At 44.3% G+C, this 22,465-nt stretch overlaps 1 protein-coding gene across 2 annotated transcripts in view; it reads right to left on the bottom strand.

Annotated features, from left to right (window-relative positions):
- The window catches only part of Ube2e2 (ubiquitin conjugating enzyme E2 E2), a 275,412-nt gene that overhangs the window by 59,158 nt on the left and 193,789 nt on the right, over nt 1-22,465 (bottom strand). For both annotated transcript variants that reach the window (XM_085687893.2, XM_085687894.2), the window contains one exon: nt 14,997-15,129. In XM_085687893.2, coding sequence (XP_085544019.1) covers nt 14,997-15,129 — 133 coding nt within the window. The remainder of the gene's footprint in view (nt 1-14,996; nt 15,130-22,465) is intronic.

Here is a 22,465-nt window from a genome sequence, read left to right as displayed (position 1 = left end):
CTTCTTTGCTTCGTTCGTGTATAATAGAGCACTAAAAGTGAGGTAGGGCTGTCTACATCATTAGCCTAGTCCACCCCATTCTTTCAGGTCCTCAGGTCTCACACACAGATGTGAAGGTCCACACTCATGTGTGCTGACCCTCCCAACCACAGGATTATTGTCATAGCTGTAATTTCACTATTGCCATGAACCACAATGTAAGCACCTGATATGCAGGATATCTGATATGAGTCCCGTATGAACGGGTTGTCTGACCTCTAGAGGGAACCGCTCACAACCCACAGGTCGAGAACTACTGATTTAGAATATCCAGGGCACCAACCACTATACACATCTAGAAGAGTACGTGTGTGTGTGTGTGTGTGTGTGTGTGTGTGTGTGTGTGTGTACATGCGCAGGCTTATGGGTGAATAAATAGAATTCTTTTTAGGACATCTGAATATATTTACTGATTAAAAATGTACTTTGTATTTAAATCTTAACTTAATGCAGGCATTTGGGGATGTCCAGTCTTAGGAGATGTGGGTTTTGATTCTAGTTAGAGTTACCTATGCTGGTTAGTTACCTGTGCTGGTTAGTTACCTATGCTGGTTAGTTACCTGTGCTGGTTAGTTACCTGTGCTGGTTAGTTATCTGTGCTGGTTAGTTATCTGTGCTGGTTAGTTACCTATGCTGGTTAGTTACCTGTGCTGGTTAGTTACCTATGCTGGTTAGTTACCTGTGCTGGTTAGTTACCGATCCCCCTATCAAGCTTCAAACACTTGCTAGCATGAACTTATTTGTTAGTGCTTAAAGGTGAGGACAGCCCAGGGAGGTGAGACTCCTGGAGGTGGCTTGGTGGAAAGAGGTCACAATTCTGTTCCCTTTGTTTTCAAACCTGATTTCAGCGGAATCAATCTATTAGCAAGGCAAAGAAGCAGTTACTGAACTCTGCAGCTTATGCACGTGGGTGTGTGTTAGTTGCTAGGGGAGATTTGCAACAGAACATACTCTCCTCAGGTCCTGGTCTGAACATCTTCTCTCAAGACCTTGCTGATGCCTCAGATGGACTCGGGGTCTGTTCTAGTTCTCTGTGCTGCTACCCACGGGGCAGTGATTGGCACATGTCTCCCATGAGGATCAGGGTCGCACTTGGTCGTTATTTCCAAACAGGCACTCTTTACTTTTTAATATTGTGAAATATTGTGATTAGAATCATTTTATAGGTTTAAACAGATACAGAAATAAATTTTAGGGGACAAAAGACCTTTCCAGGAAAGCACAGGGCAAGTAAGAGAATCATTCTACAGTAAATGACAATAACATATTATCAGATGGCAAAGAGCAAAGCTCTACTCAACTCAATTATATTAAGTTCTGTTTTTTTTTATTAACAAGAAGAATGCTATGGGTTTAAACAATACTCTAGAAAGGATTCTCAAAGAGATTATTTTTTATATCTCAGAAATGACGTTGTGATCAGCAGGGTCTAAGCACGGAAGCCAACAACGAACCGAACGATGTGGGACTCCAAGTACTTTCTGACAGCACCTTCACTGTGAGGAGACGGGGTAGACACAGGACACAGACACAGTACTCTAAGGGTCTCAGTCCTTTGAAGGACTGAAGTCACATTACATCCAGGGTCTCATCCAGAGTGTCCATGAATGTGGGTGCTCTGTCAGCCAGTTACATCCCTGGGGCTGTCAGATCCTTTGCTTATCCCCACAGGCAGTTCAAACTGTTCTGGTCAAGCTCGTATGCAACTAAAGCTGGATATAATATTAAATACACAGGCTGGCTTGGCAGTCATAAACTGAAGCCTTATGGGGAGGTATTATTCATGATGGAAGAGACTGTAAACAGTGGGATCTAAAACCAAACTGGGTTGCTAGGTTCCCTTGGGCTCATCCCGTGGGCCAGCTCTCTCTCGATGCTGAAAGACAACCCAGCCTGGGAGCCATGGACCGGGCCTGATCTCAAATCTTAGCCTGATTTCTGCTGTGATAACAAGAAACTTGAGATTGGGCAATTTATGAAGAAAATGAGTTTGTTTTGCCTCATCTCTGGAAGCCAGGGGTTTGAGAGGCTGTGTCAGGTGATAGCCTTATTGCTGATGGGCTTTCTTTGTGAAGTCTCAAGTGTTCCCCAGGAAGGCAGAATATCAGATCATCAGATAGGACAAGTGCCATCGAACTATTTCTCCATCCTAACTGCCCCAACAGTTCAGACACGACAGCTGGACTGACCTTCTGCTCTCAAGAAACCTCACCTTAGGAATTACATTCCAGCTTGAGTTTTGGTGAAGATATTCAAACCAAATAAGGGAAGCTGGCACAAAACATGGCCACATCTGGATTGCTGAGCGTTTTTACCAATGGGAAGAGGCACAAAAGAATGGTTCATCCAAGCTATGAACAACATAAAGCTGGATGACAGTTACCGTAGGGCTGGAGTTATGAAGACAGCACAGCCCAGTACCCACTGCCTAGAATGAGACCCTGAACATGAGAGTGCTTAGAATCCTCCCTGCGTCTCTTCTCTGTCACTACCATTCTGCTTCCTGCTTCTATCCATTAGTCTTCCTGTTCCTTGACTTATATATGACACGAAGCAATAATCTCATGGCTTCTTTCTTTGAATGTCATACTTGTGAGGTTCACGAGTTGCAAATTCTTCTACACTCTAATTTCACCAGCATGTACTATTCATTATATAAATATAGCAGAGTTTGCTATACTATTCTACTACATATGGGTCTCTCCCTCTAGTAATTTTCTGTTCAAATAAAACTAAGTACTAGTGCAATGTACAAAGGTGGAGACGAGGACAAAGCTCACACCCGCCCTAAGTTTAGCTTAGAAAATGAGCTTGTGTATTAAACTTTTATGATGTGACTCCAAACTCTGAAGTTATAAAAATTAAGTATAGAAAATTAAGCATGTTTATATTGCAGGGGATAATATCCACAGGAAGAAACATTTCCTTCCTGGATTCTTATCTTGTTCTGCAAAGTTTTGCCTGCACATGGAGGGGTTATCTAAACCAACGCTGAGAGATGCCAATGTCTGTTTATCATTTGTGTCGCAGGTGGTCTGCTTATAGCATTGCCTAGATACTGTAAAGAAACTAAGGACATCCAATTTCTAACAAGATGGAAGTAAAGAACCAAACTTCTTTAAGACTGATTAATTTCTTGTTGAGACAGCCAAGTAAGATGCCAGCATCTACAACAATTTTAAGCACTTGAAGATGAACTGTGCTACCATCTGAGGTTTTAAAGTGAAGCGTATTACTTTCTGTGTAGTCTTCTGAATGCCACCACAGCAGCTGTCTCTGCAGAACGGAAAGCTCATGTCTTCAAAGTGGATCTAATTCCGTGGGAAAAAGAGCAGAGCTGAGACAAGCCAAGGCGAGAGGAGATGCAGAATGCACGCTTACTGAATCCTATTACTATGAGATACAAAAAAGCCAGCAGAGCAAAAACAGACCCAGAAATGTTCCGATATGAGAAGAAGGAGGAATATATATCCCTTGTCCCATCAACCCTTCCATCTGCAGGATGGGTAGGTTTTGCTTTCACTGAGCTGGAGGAAGGGAGGGAGAAAATGCAGTGGATCGTGTATTTGTGTAATGTTGTCAGGAGACATGGGCGAGAACCCTGAAGATGAAGACTCAGGAATGTATCCGGATGGGACGTGTCAGGAAAGCACAGGATTCTAGACGTCAGACAGGAACAGCATAGTGAGGGTGGGAAGACCGCACAGGGCCCTGTGTCCTGTGGGCAGGAAGTCATCTGTGGATAAGACACAGCAGTCCGACAGACTGTGGATAAGGCTCTTTTTTCATGTTTACGTTTATGTGTGACACTCACAGGTGAGTAGATGTCACTGAGATCGTTTTCACAGCCTATTACCCAGTCTTAATCACCCTGCTGAATCACGTCTTCCTGTCTAGTCCAACTCTTATCCTGATGTTTCTTTTGTACAGGCAGTAGGACTGCTGGGTGGACATGGCTGTGATGCCATGTCATATGACTATCTGTTTTTGTTATGAAAATACCAAGTCCAAGTTGCGTGTGGTAGAGCATTCTAGAGACAGGGGCTAGAGGATGAGGAGTTCAAGGGCATCCTCAGCTATACAGTGAGTCTGGCTTGTATACAGTAGTTTAGCTTGGGCTACATAAATCAGACTACAACCAACTAAAAACAATCTACTAAGTTGGAAAGAGTCGTGCTGCCTAAATTTGACAAGTCTGGAGGCTGTAATGAGGTGCTGAGGCAGCACAGCTTTCTACGAGGCACTTCTCAGCAAGAATAATGCAATTATAATACACTTTCTTTCCTCCTTGCTGGAGTGGCTTACACATTTTTGATGAGCAATGTTGCAACTGCTCAGTTTAATACCTGAGAGAGTAACCTACTGATTCCTGTTCTAGGATTTTTATCCTGTTTATATTTTGTACATTCCCCACCCCCCGCAGAGATACTCAGTGAAACATTGCTTTTGATGAAAAGCAAAATCAGAAAAATTGCCCATCACAGGAGACTGCTGAGGTGACAAAGCATACATCGACAAAGTATTATGCAAGCATGATACTGATCCACATGCGTGGGACAGACTTCTGGACACGCAGTAAGAAAACACGGAAAACAGAATGGGCAATGGGGCAATGAGCGTTAACGACACTGTATGGCCCTTAGGTTGTGTGGATGCCAGTGCATACTTTGCTTTTTAAAAACTATCTTAAAAATGTAACATTTTGGTTTTCAAAGTAAATTGCTAATGTAGGGAATGTTCAAGGAAGAAAGGGAAAACGAATGGAAGTAAAAACACCCTGTAATGGACATACTGCACTCTGCACCTTTCCCTTGACACACAGCTGTCTTTCACACCACAGGACAGAGTGGCACCTAACTTGTACATACGCAGGTCTACAATTTGGTAAATACCACAGCAAACCAAAAATTCCTTATTTAACTCTTACTTAATTATTACCCAGAACAGAAGTCAAAAATGCGTGTTCCATTTGCCTCAGAAAAGGGTGCGGGATAATCTGTCTAGCACTGTGACCTGGAGGGTCTCCTGGCTCAGATGGATAGGGGGTGACAAGCCGGGGGATTCAGGAGGTGGGAGGTCCCTGGCCTGGGACTTACTAGTTATAGGATCATAACTGTAATCGCTTCCTAGCTGTAAGATTAAGTTTCCTGTGATGTCTCTTTTTGAAACAGAAAGCCCGAGAAAGGTCATGCAGTCCACCCCTGCAAAGACCATCTTGAACAGCAGGGCATTACTTTAATGTAAATTACTGAAGACTGATTTGGAAACCTGTAGGAATTATCTGCCTGTTCCAGTTGTTTTCAAAATTTATTAGCAGTAAGCTATTTCTTTTACTAAGATATTTTATGTAATGCTGTATAAGGCTGCCAGCAACAATACTTCACATGAAAAATATCTTTCTAATCTCCAAGAACTGAGAACATGAAAGGGAGAAAACGTTACTTTATTAGTTTTTCCAATAATTGATGTTTTCCTTTGGGAAATTCATTCTGGAAATGCACAGATGAAAAAAAATCAGTTTTGGTCAACAACAGTACATGTCTACGGGTCAGATTACTGGGTCTAGGAACGCCAAAATCCTATCTACTGACTCTCAAGCACATGTCTCTAATCTGAACTTCCCGCCTGTCAGCTGGGTACTCTGAGCATGTGCCAGCGGGTGCTGAGCACGTGCCAGCGGGTGCCAGTGAGTTCCTCAGAGGCAACGCCCATTTTATCACTGAGATCAGAACCCAGAGTCCTCACAAATGCCTTGAGTCAGTTGTTAATAGACAGGATTGACAACAGAACACAATGGTTGCCAGGCAGGCATGATACTGCTCGTCCAGGAAACATTTGGCAACTAGAGATATTTCTCTTTGTCCCAAGGAGGCAAAAAGAAATTAATATTGGCATATTGTGGGCAGGAGCCAGGGATGCCATTATGCATACTATTATCACAAGGGACATTGTTCCAGAGCACATAGTTATGCTCAAGTTGAGAAAGGTCCATTCTATCATCCTGGATGCAAACCAGGAAGGGCCCCCTCTAGCCGGTCTCGGTGTGCTCAGCGTCTGGATGGCTATAGCTGTGCACTTCCAGGATAAAGGTAGGAAAGGACTCAAACAGGACCGCCCCTGTTGAGTCTGGCAGCTTAGCCTTGCTGCTCTTCTGGCCTCGGCCACGGCATTAGCTTGAGCCTAAGTGCCTTCCTTGTCTGCATGCTCCTGGGCTGTACCTCACTCATTTATAAAGAATAAAGGCCTGAGAGTAAAGAGTTCAGGAATGTCTTTATAAATTAGCCTTAAAACAGGGGTTTTAAAACATAAACAACCTCAGAAAACTGGGCCAGTCTCTGCTAACATACTGAGACTATAATAAAAATGTATCCAAAGTCCTGGATTCGTGCATTCCCCACCATTCCCCCGACCCTGTTTCTCCTTATTTCCTATGAGGCAAATACCGTATCATATCTGCATGTGGCCAGCTTATCACCTGTAAGCACTGCAGCTCGTGTAGAAAGGGATCCTGGCAGTCAGGAGCCAAAGAGTACCACAAAGTCACTCCAAGTGCGGCAGCTTACAGCCCTGCTCTGGGGAAAAGGTTTCCCCAATGCAACAACTCTGCCCCAAGAAGGGGAAGGTTTCCCCAGCAAAGTCTTGATCAGAGGCCTTTCTCACAAGGTTGAGGAAACACCAAATTTGAAGCTTCTTCAACCTAGTTAAAGTGAAAGAGTTTCTCTTTATAAGACCAGTCCAGTTAGTGTTAGTCTGTAACTCAGGAACTTCCATAAAAGAATGTTTCCTGGGACTGACGAGCAGGCCACTTCCTAGCTTTTGTGTGTGGGACCCTGAAGACATAACACAAAGAGCCAGTCCAGGCAGGCGTGGGGGGCTCCTCTTGGAAAGCCGCGTTTCTGAGAGGCGACCGGCCATCCTTCCCTAGTCCTAGACGCAGAGAAGCCTCTTACTCCCCACATACCTGGATGTCTCCCAGTCTCCTGCCTGAAGAACTGCCCGTGGAGGACGGCCTTAGCACAGTTACGCTGGCAGTAATAACAATCAATGCCAGCTCACAGGGCTCAGAGGGCCTGCGTAGACATGGTCTAAAAAGATGACATTGGCTTGGGCAATAAGCATCTTACAGGAGGCAATACTCCCCAACCTACAGGCTGTGACATACTATAGAAAGCTGGTACACAGGCGGGCCCTCCAAGATACACAAATGTCAATTTTCTCTCAGTCAAGTGGCTGATGTCCTATTATTGTATAGGTATATTTAATTTGGTTTAAATCAATAAAGCTGGTATTCTTTGAATGTCTGACAACCAATCCTGGAGTGTTGGTCTTTTTTTTTTTTTTTGTGAGAACGTGCATTACAAACATAGTTACTATATGCACAGTTTTAAAAAGCACGAAGACAGAAATATTAATTAATTATTTTTGAAACAGGCTCTCACTATAGATAGTCCAGGTTGACATCAAACTCACGGTCCTCCTGCCTCTTCCCTCTGAGTACTAGATGGCAGGCACACACCATGGACCTATCTTGTTCTACTTTTGATGATTACATCAATTTAAACATTTTGCACATTAAAGGCCAGCACGACATTTCCCGCGGTTTGTCAAAAAAGGAGCCTAGGTGGGGTATAACTACAGCAAAACCAAACAATACCCTGCCCCAAATGCTAGAGAGAAGCATAGATCTAAGTACTACTGACCCACAAAATGTAAGCAGAGCTTCTCTCCCCCCCCCCCCCCCCCCCCGCCGCCAGTCGTGATACTGAGAACGCAAGGTGGTTTGGACATTAATCAAATATGAAAACAGCCTGTGAAGCAGGAAATGGCTTTCAGAAATCAGTACCTAAGCATTCAACATGATTTAATGTCGCAGTCTTCGCAGATTAGAGTCCCTCATCTTTTTCTTTTTGGCTAGGTTCTTTCTATGTAGCCCTGGCTGTCTTCAGACTCACGATATAAACCAGGCTGACCTCGAGTTCACAGAGATCCACCTGCCTCTGCCTCCTGAGTGCTGGGAAAAGGTGTGCACCAACATGCCTGACTTCCATGCCTTTTCAGAAAAAGCTTTTTAATTTAATTTTATATATGTGTGCCAGGCAAAGGCCAGAAGAGGATGCTGGCTCTCCTGGAGCTTGAGTTACAGGCAGCTGTGCGCCGTTGGATGTGGGTGTTGGGAAGTGCTGCGGGAGCAGCAGGTCCTCTTGACCACCCAGGCTTCTCTCCAACGTCCTTCTTCCCACGCTTCTGGAAAGAAAAGCTCTTGGAAAATTCCAGAACAGGCACACAAACTCTCTTTTAAATAGTCTTTCCTCCCTGGATCAGTTCTTGACTTGCCATCTCTGAATAGTGTGATGTAATTAGCTGACCCAGAACATGGAATTTAAGAAGTGGTCCTCAAGTCACGCAGTAGTGGCATGCACCTTTAATACTGCAGAGGAGGGCAGATCTCTGTGAGTTCGAAGCCAGCCTGGTCCACAAAGTGAGGGCAACCAGAGATGCTATATAGAGAAACCTTGTCATGAAAAAACAAAAATCAAAACAAAAATAAAAAAAAAGAAGCAGTCCTTCTCCAAGGATGTAAGGAATTTGTACATGTGCCCACCCCACCCCCCGCATCCATGCCAGAAATGGGAAACTCAGTTTGGAATTGTGCTGGGTTCCAGCTGAACTACCATTTCCTGTGGCCACTTAACCTTCAAAGGCCTTGGTTTTCTTATCTACAAAGTGGGAAATAATCCACATTTTCTTTCCAGACTTGCATGATTTCCCAGACAGAAATCCTGACTTTATGCAATTTTGGTGAGAACTGCAGGAAGGGAAACAACAGAAAAAGACATACATAATGCACAAGTAAGAAATGCCAAAGCCAAAAGTAACGTCTGAAGGCCATGGCAAGGTTTCAGGGAACTTAGGGACACTGAAATTATCACATAGGAAAGCCTCTTTGTGGTGGCATTTGAATAGAAGTGAGGGGGATTGGCGTGAGGCAGACACATTTCTGGGAGAATTCAAAACCCGGAAGAAGGAAGAACAAACACAAGGGTCCACAGAAGCAGCAGGTGTGGGTGCCTGACTGGGGCCGAGGGCAGGCACTGGAGATTCTGGTGTTCATTCAATGAGCTGGAAGCCCTTGGAGGGTTTGAAGCAAAGCACAGCTATACAGAGACTTCCACCATTATGTGGACCTGGGTACAGTCAGGCTTTGCAGAGAGAGAGACAAGAGTGGGAGGTGATGAGGACTGAGTCAGGACTGGCCTGGGATGGTGTGCATGAGAGGATCCAGGATGGCTGCAAGGTTTTAGGAAAGAGGTGAGGCCACTGAAAAGAAGGGAAGATGGGTGATGTGGTCTGCTGGGATGCAGTGAGGGAAGGGGACATGGGTGATGTGGTCTGCTGGGATGCAGTGAGGGAAGGGGACATGGGTGATGTGGTCTGCTGGGATGCAGTGAGGGAAGGAGAGGCAGGTGATGTGGTCTGCTGGGATGCAGAGAGGGAAGGGGACACGGGTGATGTGGTCTGCTGGGATGCAGTGAGGGAAAGAGAGGCAGGTGATGTGGTCTGTTGGGATGCAGTGAGGGAAGGAGAGGCAGGTGATGTGGTCTGTTGGGATGCAGTGAGCGAAGGGGAGGCAGGTGATGTGGTCTGCTGGGATGCAGTGAGGGCTTCTGGGCAATAGCTTGAGATGACTGTCTACATTTAAAGAGAGATTACAAGTAGTCAATTCAATACATAGAAGGGACTGGGTCCTGGTCAAACTTCAAAAAAATTCATAAACTCATGTGACTTCATGACAGCCGTGTGTTCTTTATGCAAGACTGGCGTTGAAAAGTAGGCAGCTGGCTTTATAGCAGATCTTTGTGAAAATTACAGGAGGCATGTACACCCTTTTCTGTGTGTGTGCAGTAGTGACAACGGCAGTAACGACAGGCACAGCACAATCGCCGAGGCAGGAGGTGGTTACATAGCTCCTTTCTGAGCTTTAGTCAGAGTCCTCTGGGCTTCCAGTGCTGGGTGTCACTGTTTCTTACTAACTGATCACCTTCCCTTTTCCCAGGGAGTCTTCTTCACCCAGCCCTTTAAAGCAAAACCTAATAAGAACCATAAATGCATATATGTATTCCCCAGTGATTTCAGCAATCTCTTTTGTTGTTCTTGCAGTTAACATCTTCCCATTAATAAACAATTTGTTTAGATCTGAAAAAGGAAACCACCATCCTGCCTCTCCAATTAAGACACACTCCAGATTAACTCAGACGTAGTTTAAGATGTACTTAGTAACTTTAATAAAAAAAACTACATTTAAAAAGCTTTTTAATATTATTCTTTAAAAAATTTAATCACACCCTAACATTTATTTATCTATTCTCTCTGTCTCTGTCTCTCTCTCTGTGTGTGTGTATGCGCACACACACATGCATGCATGTGTGTATGTCTGTATCAAGGCATAAGTAGAGACAAAAACATAACTTGCATTCGTTGTTTTTCTCCTACTGTGTGGGTCCCAGGGATCACATTCAGGCTGCCACACTTGGTGGCAAGCGCCTTTACCTACTGGGTCATTTCACTGATACCTTGGTATTTTTTTTAATTTTGCACATACAAATACTGTGTATATATGTGATTTTAATATTGTTTAAAAAATACCCTAGGTACACACTTTACCATTGCCTTTTGGAGAACGTCCACTGATATATACTGTTGCCTATAAATACAGTTACTATTAATGGGTGTGAATATTGACTCAGCACGCCTGCTGTGTGGACAGGCTGCCTGAACAAATATAAATAACAAACAGACTTAATTGCCAAGGACCTGAAAGTTCACTCCTATTGTATAAAATTTGCAGCTCCCTGGGAAAGCAGAAGAAGCTATGTGTTTCTATTCTACAGAGAAACAGCTGACCAGTAATTTAGCCTCACCCTTTAATTAAGATGTGTGTTATTAAAGTCTCTGGAATGCAAGGCATCAGATAGAATGTCTGATACTTTCAAAGTGTTTTCTGTTTTTGTTTTCTTTTAAAGAAAGAGTACAGGTACAAGAATTTAACACAGTCTGTTACTACATCTCCTGGTGGTTTTATGTGGAGTGGGACCCTCAAGAAAAGTACTTTGACATTCTTTCACCAAATGGATAACTGGGGAGGGGGGCACAGGAAAATGCAAACCATCCCACTCCTTACTGGTGTCAAGTAAGTGCAGGTTACAACAACTGGGGGTGTCATTTTTCATATCTCAGACTTTTAGAGATTTAAAAAAAAATTCCTGAGGGTAGAAGAGGGAAATTCTGTCCCATCGTCACATGACGGTGGCCATGATGTGAACTTGTAGCTTTTCTGGAGGGTAAATTTGTCAACCTTTATAAAAAAAAAAAATCTCTGTAACTGTGCAAGTTTATCTACCCCCCAGAAATTTCATATCAACAAATTTAGCCTCAGGGAATAAATGTACAAGAACACAAACAATGCTAATTATCAGGATGCCAGCACATCCCCAACTGTAGTACAAGTACTGACAGGACCCCAAGTGTTCAACCACAGGAGACCAACCTATTTTGGTACAGTTATATAATGGAGTGTTATGTAGGTTCTGGAACTGTAATACAGTGACATGCTACTGGAAATAGGTAGCACTAGGAGAAAATACAATAGTCATGAAGCCATGGAGAGTGAGGAACTGTTTTGATAAAAGTGTGTACATGTGTGTCAGCATGATACATATCAACATGCACATATAAAAAAAAGAACTGTAATCTCCAAAGGGACAGACTGAAACTGTGTGAATAGTCTGTTTTGGTGATTAAATTATAGGTACATTTTCCCTTTTCTTCTTGTTACAACTGCTTTTTATTCTATAGCAGAATGCAAATTAAAAATTTTATAAGCACAAATTTTGAGAATAGAAATATTTACAATATAAATAGGAAAATAAATTCCCAGCAAATACAAAGCTACTTCTCCTTCATAAATAAACAGATATCTGAGTCCTAACACTAAACTATTTCTTTATACTAAAAAATACAAATGGCACTAAAAACCATTTAGATAGACCAACAGTTTATTACACTTCCGTTTTTGGTATTAATGTGTTATTCCTAGACAGAGGACCAATCAACAGGCACCATCACAGAGAAATATTATTGTTGAGTAAATGATCTGATTTTGAGAAACTAGGCACTGGAATGTGGTGTCTTCAGGTTGATGCAGCCCTCCCTATGCTCACAAAGCAGGACAAGACGCTCTCGCTCCCTCCCAGACCTCCAAGTTGCAGTTAGCTCTGCTGCAAGTTATCTTTCCCACTGGAGGGCTGAAGCAGAGCTTGTAGCAGCAACAGTAGCAACATGTCGTGCCCTGACTGGTATCTCTGGCACGGCTATCTGCACAGACACTCCAGTTTGCACAGTGCAAGGAAATGTTGCACTAAGCAGAAGAGAAGCACCAGGTGAGAGGTGGGGCAGAGGATACAGGTAACCCTGAAGGTGGATGGCGGGCGGCTGGGGGGCTGGAGAGGCCTGGACATACACTTTAAGGTGAACAAAAGCCTGGTCTAGGCTAACTGCTGTCTTCTTTAAGGGCTGGACCTTCAATACCCAGCTCTGAAACCAGAGCTTAGAAGGCAACACTTTGCTTTTTCAAATTTCCTATATGATTCTGGGAAATGAATGGTTAAATTGTGGTTCCAGCTGCCAAAGTCAAATATTTCCTTACAGACTGTCCAGCTCAGTTCAGCCAGTGGAGGGATTCCGTGTAATTCAGCTTTCTTTGGACACTTTGGACAAAGTGGAGCCAGTCAAAAGCGGGCAGTTTCAAAGTGAGTCAGGTTTTTCTCATGAAGAATAGACATCTACATCCCTGTAGTCAATGGCTTCATGTTTCTCATTCTGTCCCATTCAGTCATCCAGGATAAAGTGTGAGCTGGTCCACACCGAGGTCCTGGCACATCTATCTACAGCGCATTCCTTCTGAGCCCTGATCTCATGGTAAGCCCTCCAGAGTGGTGCTGGATTGTTTGGAGCAGAGTACACGGTCTGAAGACTGCTGATGCGATGCTGCTGGAAAGCCTTGCCAAGCCTCACCTGAGTTCCTATTCTAAAAGAGAGCACCCCACTGAGGCCCTTACCAGAGAACAAAGTCAACTGACCAAGAATGCTCACAACTTCCTCCTGCTCCAAAGGTTGGTGGAAGTCCTCAGGTGACTCGCTCAGTAGCAACACTCCCAAAACCGTCTCCTTAAAGGGATAAGAGCCCCACCCTCCCAGCCCATAAATCCTGTTTATAAGACTATAAAGGAGGTCTCGACTTTCCATCTTGATTATCATGACTTTTTAAAAAATGCTTCTTATACTTACACATGGCAAATGCCATCTCTATCGATTTATTTTTATTTTATGTATATGGGTATTTTGGTTGGATGCATGTCTGTGCACCACATGCAGGCAGAGCCATGGAGGCCAGAAGAGCATGCTGGATCTCCTGGAACTGGAGTTTTAGACAACTTAGCACTATGTGGTTCTGGGAATCAAACCTGGGTCTTCTGGAAGAGCAGCAGGCACTATTCTTAGCCTCCGAGCCATCTCTTCAGTCCCCTCCATCTCTGCAATTTTGGCTTATTCTCCCATTGTGTCAAGGCCTCTTCAAACACTAAATTCTTTTACCCAATTTAATACTTCTTACTTTTAGCATTGCCTGATCTAAAGCCGTTGTCACAGGTGGATGAACAGGTCACACCAGACTTACGAGCAGCCCAGGCCCCTGAATACATTTCCTCTTCTTTACTCTGTACCCTAGCTTGAGGGGCTAATAGAGGAAGGCCCTCATGCCCCTACAAGGACAGTAGGTACTCCAGGTGACTTACAAGCTATTCCAAACTAGAACGGAAGGAAAAATGGTTGCTGTCCAGCAGAGGGGGAAAGGAAGCATGAGATTCACTATGGCTTTGTCATGGAAACCCAGCAAACGGGGTCTAGGTGGCCGCGGCACCAGCAGTCCTGCACACTTGCATAAGCATGCTGGGTAATGCGGCCAGGCACAAAGGTTTGGGGTTCACTTCCCAGCTCAAATCCTGACACCCTGATTTGTCCCCCACACTTTGCTGACAAGCTACTGGAGTTGCTACCTTTTTTTGTCATCAAATGCTCTCTGGGCATCAGTGGACTGGAAGAAAGAAAGGCAAGAACAAAGAGCGGGGAAGGCCATGGACAATGGGGTGAAGGTCAACACAGCGCAGATGCCTGTTGTTTCCACACAGACAACAACTCAGAGGCAGATGGGACTTTTCCAGGTGACTGAAAGACACAGCCAGTGACCGCAGGGTCTCTCCTCTGCCAGAATGGAGAATAAGCGCTAATGGCAGGGGCAGAGACGAGTGACAAGGCACTTTAAAGTATGCCACCTCATCTTAATAAAAGACAGCACAATGCTCCGACTGTAGTGGACTCTTACTGTGTCAGGCATGAAAAAAGTTAATTTCATGAATGGGCTATTAAAAATACATATATATGGATAAACACATATTTGAAGTTAGCATTTGAACCTAGGATTTCATCAACAAGTTATTCTCCCAGTCCTCAAAATATTTCCATATGAATCTTCTTGATATTGCTGCAGTTTCTCTGGGCTGCATGTGAGCAGCCGAGCTGTTCAGGCAGCAGAGTCCTGCAGATGTGGACAGCCCAGCTGAGATGCCTCCTCTGCCTGCTGTCCAGCCCCACTTTCCCATCTGACCCATAAGACATGGCATTTTCTCTACTACAGAGAAGAGATAAGGAGGAGGAGCAATGAAACGGGTGAAAACCAAGGTGGAGGAACGATGCATAACGTCTCCCATTTTGTCTCCTTCGAAGCATGGCGAGTCCTGGGAAGCTGCCTACACCAACAGAGCAGATACACATCCCTATGCATACGTTCAGTATGTACACACACAATACACATTGCTAAAAACAGATGAATGCATCATACTGACCTTGGGGGGTTTAAACGGATAGTCTGGTGAAAAGGTGATGTCAAGAAAGAATACCCCTCCTTCATACACAGATCCCGGGGGCCCCAATATAGTCGACCTCCATTCATAGATGTTGTCTCCTTTGGGTCCAGCGCTGAAATAAGACACACAAATAAAATGTGCTTAGAAACTACATAAAGTTTGGAATTAAAAATATATATTTATGTAACAATAAATTGAGTAATTCCATAAAATATAGCAAAGTTAAGAGGTTAACTTTATCTCGCATATTGCTCAGGTCAACATCATTGTTCTAGAAATGGAACATTCTGGTGTTACTTAATGCAACAGAGTTGAAGGTTCTGCCCGTACCACTCACAACCCAAACACCACGGAGCAAGTTTTCAAGGACACCAGCCTTGTATAAATATGAAATTATCTGTGAAGTCTTGAGAAGGGTGACGTAGTCCTGGGAGCCCACGACACAAATCTCCAAGTGAGAGGCTAATGCAGAGTAGCTGGTAACGCTCCCCTAAGCACGAAGAACTGAAAACAGGCATCACCACACCAGGAAACAGCCACATTCAGGAGACCCACCCTGCGACATGCCACCTCTTTCTCCTGCCCCCATCTCCTAGATGATAAGAAGTGACATTTTATTTCATGACTGTATTTGATAACATTGTCTCTGTTCCTACCTAGAATAAAAATTCGTTGGGGAGTAGACTTTGCCTTCTAAGTACACATCTGTTGGACAATGACAGGCTAACAGCTGAGCAGGTCATGTGACGATGCGTGGCCAACAGAAATCTGCATCTCTATCACATTCACTAAGGAGAATAAAGCCCGGAGTAAAAATGAACAGCGTTACTCGTCAGAGAGTGCCTCAGAATGAGAGGCAGCTTTCCAGGAGTCGGTGTACTCAGTGGAACTGCGCTCCGTGCCCCTGGTGCCTGGGCCTGATCTCAGAGCCACTCTTTTCCCTGCCCAGGAGGAGAAAGGGAAGCCCCAAATAACTCAAAAGGTTTTCTGGGTTCTCTCTGTGTTATCAGGTTATTATTTATAATAAAAGCAACTGTATGAATGCTTAGGAACGATTTTACTCCAAAGTCACTGTAAAAACATTGATCAGAACCAAGATGAGACTCACAGTGATAAAATTTTTAGAGTAATTCACCTCACTAGTAAATGAAACTAGGAAAGAAAACGTCACTCTGAGGTTACGGAAAAAGAGACTTCCTCCACTCTTTTCCTCCCCTCCTCCTTCCTCCCCCCCTTCCTTCTTCCCCAACCCCCTTCCTTTTCTCCCATTCAAAAATAGAATCTTTAGAGTCTGAATGGCAGTTCATGTTTATAAACTAAGAAATAATATCTAGATCATGTAAAACTGACCAAATCTTAGGGCCCAAACAGAAAGTCTTATGAATTAATAGGAAAAAGACTAATAATCCACTAGGAAGACAGAAATAGGCATTTCTAAGAGACAGAAATGAAAATTAAATGCTTAGTTTTGTCAAAATTGGGAAAAATAACAATCCAATTGGCAAAAGTAAATGCTAAACAAACAAAACTTGGCAATGATAAGGACTTGGGAAAATCTGATTTCTACACACTGCAGATAAGTATGTTCAAATACACCGGAGATCACACTGGTCTTCATAAAGAAAGGAGGAGCGAAATTCTGTACTTTGCAGAGCCATGGGTGGACCTGGAAGGTGCTGAGCTCAGCAAAGGCAGGCGCTGGATAGCAAATGCTGAGATTTCTCCCTTATATGTGCTAGCTGCAACACTGGGATCTTAGCAGTAGAGAGTACAACAGTGGCTTTGAGAGCTGAACGTAAAGACAGACTGGTAAGTGGGTATGAGCCCGGTAGATAAGGAGTTGGATGTGAGGGAGCCTAGCAAATTGAGCTGTACCACCAGAACTGTGTTTCCCGGTTGGGCAATGAGCTAGGCAGGGAGGCAAGGAAAGTGCAGCTGTATCTTGGCAGCTGTGCCAGCCTTTTGTGCTTAGACATCATTGATGCTGCAGGTAGGGTCTTCCTGCTGTACCAGGGACTAAGGCAGCAGGGTGCGTTGCTAGTTGCCACACGTGCATGCTAACAGGGGTGCCCTCAGAAGACTGTGGCTCCATTATCATTTGCAATGTATTTTAGAGCCTCTCCCTCCTTTCCTCCACCCATGGATCATCGGTAGAAAGACCCGAAAAGAGAGAAGCCATGCATCACAATTTGGGAAAGAAGAAAGTCACTGTAGCCCATTAACATATACCCATTTAAAAGTCACAAACTTCCCTAAAATGCACAACATGGAATGATGTTCCTCCTTTGGTCAGCCCACTCCAGATACTCCCTCCAGCACACTACTGCTTTGCTAAGTAAACCTCCGCTTAAACTGTCCTTGCCTCTCAGCAGAATCGTTCGTTTGAAAGCTTTTTTAGATAACATCTTTCAGGGGTGCAACTAAATAAAAGGAATCAGTTTTAATGTCCTGTGTCACAAGAGGGCAACTACAGTATAGGTGACAAGAATTCATTAAATATTCCAAAATATCTAGTAGCAAACTTTTTCTTCTTATGTTCTAAACACAAACAAATGGCTGATGTCTGAGGTAAAGGATACACCAGCTACTGCTCTGATCCCCACATATTGGTTCCGTGCTGTGCCTTGTTATATATCTAATGGCCACTTCAATTAAAAATAAAAACACATGTTAATTAAGAATGCAGACTTTGGCTCAACTAAACACACCCCTGCCACAGAGCAGAACAGCTGCATGCAAACCCCACAGACACGGTGGTGTATGCACATCAGAGGGTCACTGCGACAGTCATGTTGGTGTATCTATACTCTAACTGGAAGCAAATGAACTTACCGAGAGGAAAGCCATGCATATCAGCAGGAGCAGATTCTCAAGTTCAAAAGTCACTGGACAACCCAGCAGGAAAGAGACTATATTGTTGACACAACTGGTGTAAAACAAGAAACTGAACAAGGAATGAGCTCAGAGGCGTGGTTTCTTGGCTTTCTCCTATGTCTTAGTTACCTTTCTATTGCTGGGATTAAAATACCATGACCATCATGGCAGGGAGCGTGGCGGCAGCCATGATACAGGAGAGTCAGTGCAGCGTTCATTCACATTTGTTCCACAAGTGAGAGGCAGAGAGGACTAACTTGGAATGGGGTGGACTTTTGAACCTTAAAACCTCACTCCAGTCACAGGTCTCCCCCAACAAGTCCATGCTTCCTTATCCTTCCCAAACTGTTCCACCAACTGAGGACCATGTGTTCAAATACATGAGCCCATTGCGGGGGGGGGGGGGGGGCGGGCATTCTCATTCAAACAACCACACTCTACTTCACCATGTGTGGTGATCTTAGGAGCAATGTTTGATAATCTAATCGCATAGTGTCAAGTATGTTCATTTGTATGTATCAAATTTTATATAAAGAGAAAGTCTGAGAGTCAGTAGGTAAAAATGCCTGCTGACATGGATTTGATCCACAGGAAGTATACGTTGGAGAGAACCCACTCCTGCAAGTTGTCCTCTGACCTTCAAATATGCACTAGGGCATGTCTACGTACACATATCCATACATCCGTGCACACAAAGTAAATACAAATATAATAACAACGAGAAGTGGGGAAGTATATTAAAAGCCATAAAGGCCATAAGATGCTATGTGAATTGAGAAGGTTCTGTGATCCTACTGTGCATTAAAGATGACCTAGTGTTCTACCCAGCTGTAAAGTTTGTGAACTACAGCTAGTGGCATTGACACGATGCCCCCAAGGGTACAGTAGTGGCACTTACATATTACAAGTAGCGAACAGTTATTTAATTAGACTTAAAGCCTGCTCAATAGCAGGGAATTCATGCCTGGTCCTATAAACCCAGGCAACCACTCACGGCTGGTGAGGTCATGGGCCCTAGGAGAGACAACCACGGCTGCCACTGTCTTAAACCAGTTTAAGCCCCCGCTGTAGTCTCTGCACCGACTCTGCTACTCACAGTAGCTCTCCCCGCTCATCAACAAAGCTGCTTCTGGCAGCAGCTGGAGACAATTACAGATGTCCAAGACTGATCAGAAAACAGATCAACCACAGATACACCTATAACACCACGCCAACACCTAAGGCTCAGGGTGTATTACAGAAAGGGGAGATGGGAAGACTGTGAGATCAAGAGGCTGTCTGCCGTAAATGGTGTCTACCGTATACGACCGGGAGAGTACACCCATTAAATATAAAAAACACGACTGACTAAAGGAGACCTGCACAAGGACAACCCCACCTGATAACCAGATGTGGACGGCGGGCGTCTCGCACGGCCCGGCCCACAGGTGAAGAGTTGCAGGCAACAACTGGCTGCTGGGAGAGGGAGAATCAATCAGCCCTAAATACATATACAGATGGCAACACTCAGAGTCAGCAGGTTTTACACACACACACACACACACACACACACACACACACACACACACACAGTGGTCATGAATTTGAGACTGGGGAGGGACAAGGAATTAGAAGGGTAAAGGAGGAGATGAAAAGGGTATAAACACATATTGTGGTAAAGCACTTGCTTACTGGCTATGAGGCTTTGAGCTCAATTTCCCACAAAACAAAGAAATGAATCTATTTTAAAAGACATGGACTGGAAAGATGGACCTCAATTCACAAGTGACCGTAAGAACAAGGGTTAAGGGGGTGGGGGAAACGGAGTCAGACAGATTCAGCAATGAAGATGAAGGCCCATTCAATTTTATTTCAAGTATTTGTTTTCTCTCTTTTCTCTTTTTTCTTTTGTTTTTAGATTTATTTTTACTTTATGTGTGTGCGTTGCATGGAAGTATGTAAGTATACTACATGCGTGCCTTAGTGCCTGTGTAGGGCAGAGAGGACATCAGATCCCCTGAAACTGGAGGTACAGATGGTTGTGGTTGGTCACGTAGGTGCTGGGAAACTAACCCAGGTCCTTTGGAAGAGCAGCCAGTGTTTTGAGCCATTGGAACATCTCTTCAGCAACCTTTCTCTCTCTCTCTCTCTCTCTCTCTCTCTCTCTCTCTCTCTCTCTCTCTCAAGACAATGTGAGTAAAAACGCAGTTAACCTAATTCATTGGAAAGGTAATAACTGAAATGCATTGCAAAAAGTGAGTCAAGGGGGTCACAAGGATATTCTGCCCCACCCTCCCACTGGCTGAGCAGGCAGTGAGGCAGAGGACTGCGTTCCGTCCAGAAGACAAGGCTGCTTTCACAGCACAGCCTCTCGCCGCCACATGAGCACACTCTTAGATGAGTAATGCACACACTTACACTCTGAGCTATAATTAAACCCACGATGAATAGAGGAGTTTACCATGAGGAAAAGCTTAAGGAGAGTAAATTATAGGTTCTGCTTACAACATTATCTCAAGGCAGATGAGGAAAGTCAGTTAAAAAAAAAAACACAGCCATGAAACTATGTACAAACACCTTCTTCAAATGTGAAGATGTAATTTCCAGGGATCACTCTGAGAAGTTTAAGATAATCTTCCAGGAATGGAAACCATGGGTAGTACAATGCAGGTCAAGTAAGTTGTCAGAACACAGCGCCATCAAGAGAGGGACCCAGGAGTAGAAGACAAGGCAAGAAGGGCACTGGCTCTGGACTATTTAAACTGAATTTCTGCTCACAGACTGTATCTGTCTTTCACTCAGAAAGCCAGATTTTATTGAAGTCAGCTGTGTATGCAGCTGAGGTTGGGTTAAAATCAACATGGCTGATCTTATCACTTCGGGTCGCTTTATCTGGCCACGGTATGTCTTTTAAAGAAGTGTTCAGTCAATAGCAACAAGCGGTCTGGAAAACAGACTTGGGTTTTAAACTTCATTCGCCCACTCACTCCCCAGACTGCATCTCAGCTGTCTGCTCCCCCGGCCAACTTAGGAAGCACGCATGCACTACTTGAGATCTTACAGTCGGGACAGAGGCTCTAGAGTTACACAGGTCTCGGCCCCACCCCCATTTGGCATGTTGCAGGTGAGAACGTCCGGGAGTGAAACAGAGTCTTGAAGTGAGCTACACTCTAAGAGCAGCCACGTGCTACTGAGTGACAAACACATGATTAGGAGCAGGGGACAAATGCTGTAAATGCAGAGGGGAGTATATATTATTAACGAACGCCATCGAGGGCAGTGGTTCTCAACTGTCCTAATGCTGTGACCCTTCAATACAGTTCCTTGTGTTGTGGTGACCCCCCCAACCATAAACTGTAATTTTGCTACTGCTATGAACTGTAATGTAAATCTCTGTGTTTTCCAGTGGTTTTAGGTGACCCCTGTGAAAGGGTTGTTTGTTTCCCCCAAAGGGGTTGTGACCACAGGTTGAAAACTGCTGATCTAAGATATTAAGAATTACATGCTCAAATGGTAATATTTTGCATCTGCTGGGCCAAATACATTATAAAGAACTTATGTGGTTTTAAAAGCTCAGAGTACAGTTTTGTTGCTCAGTGCTGTCCTGGGGGAGCTGTCCAGTAAAACCTGCGTGAGAACATGGGGTTCTGTCTCAGCTCATCCTTATCTGACTCGGCAGCCACTAGCCACATGTGGCCATTAAACACCCGGAGTGAGTGAGGCTGTGGGAGCGGAATGGGAATTACAACCTCATTTGGTCAGAAGGAATTTAAATCTAAACAGTTCCATGTGGCCAGCAGCTACTCTACTGGAGAGCAAGCGTTCAGAGTGTCATGGACTATTTGCTCTGTACAAAGCAGATGGGTCTACGTATTCTTCACCCAGATCGTGGACATGCGGAGTCACGCTGGTGACTGGTTTGTAATTTCAGTGGCTGCTCTTCCCTAAGGTGGGCAGATAAAAGCATGCTGGCAGAGGACTGGAATCCTGAGCTGTGGGAAAGCACACGGATGGCTCTGCTCTCAGACGTGCTCATGTGAACTCCAGCCCTGTCAGTTAACACCTGCTGTGAAGATGAGTGAACACACAGAGTGCCTATGTCCTAGCTTCCTGCTCTGTATGACCAGCTGGTTACGACACTAACCCCATTGAGTAGTGGAATTTTACCATAAGCTTGGGACATCCAGTTTGTAAGAGTCCAGTGAGGAAATGTCAGCTGCTGTTGTGGTGGTTGATGAGCATGGTGAACAACACACACATTCACAAGTGCACTCAAAAATTAATTAGCTATAATGTATAAGCAGGGTCTCAGAGTCACAGGGCTGGGAGGCAAAGGCTATAGAGTGGAGAGTTCGAAAAGCCATGACAAAGATGACGGTGATGATCTTGTGACCCCACCACTGACACATATTTGAGTAGAACAAAACTTGTGACGTCATTACAGTGGACGACAGCTTGACACTTGGTAATGCCAACCTCTGCTGACTGATAACTTACTAAAGAAAAGGCCTCCAGAATCCCCAAAGCCGACCACACGAATCTGAAGCAGAACTGCCTTGGCACCTGGGAACATCATGATGTAAGCATCAACACGG

The sequence above is a fragment of the Myodes glareolus genome, chromosome 5 (assembly GCF_982192425.1).
Source record: "Myodes glareolus chromosome 5, mMyoGla1.1, whole genome shotgun sequence".
Classification (NCBI taxonomy): Eukaryota; Metazoa; Chordata; class Mammalia; order Rodentia; family Cricetidae; genus Myodes; species Myodes glareolus.
This window is presented reverse-complemented; position numbering and strand designations above follow the sequence as displayed.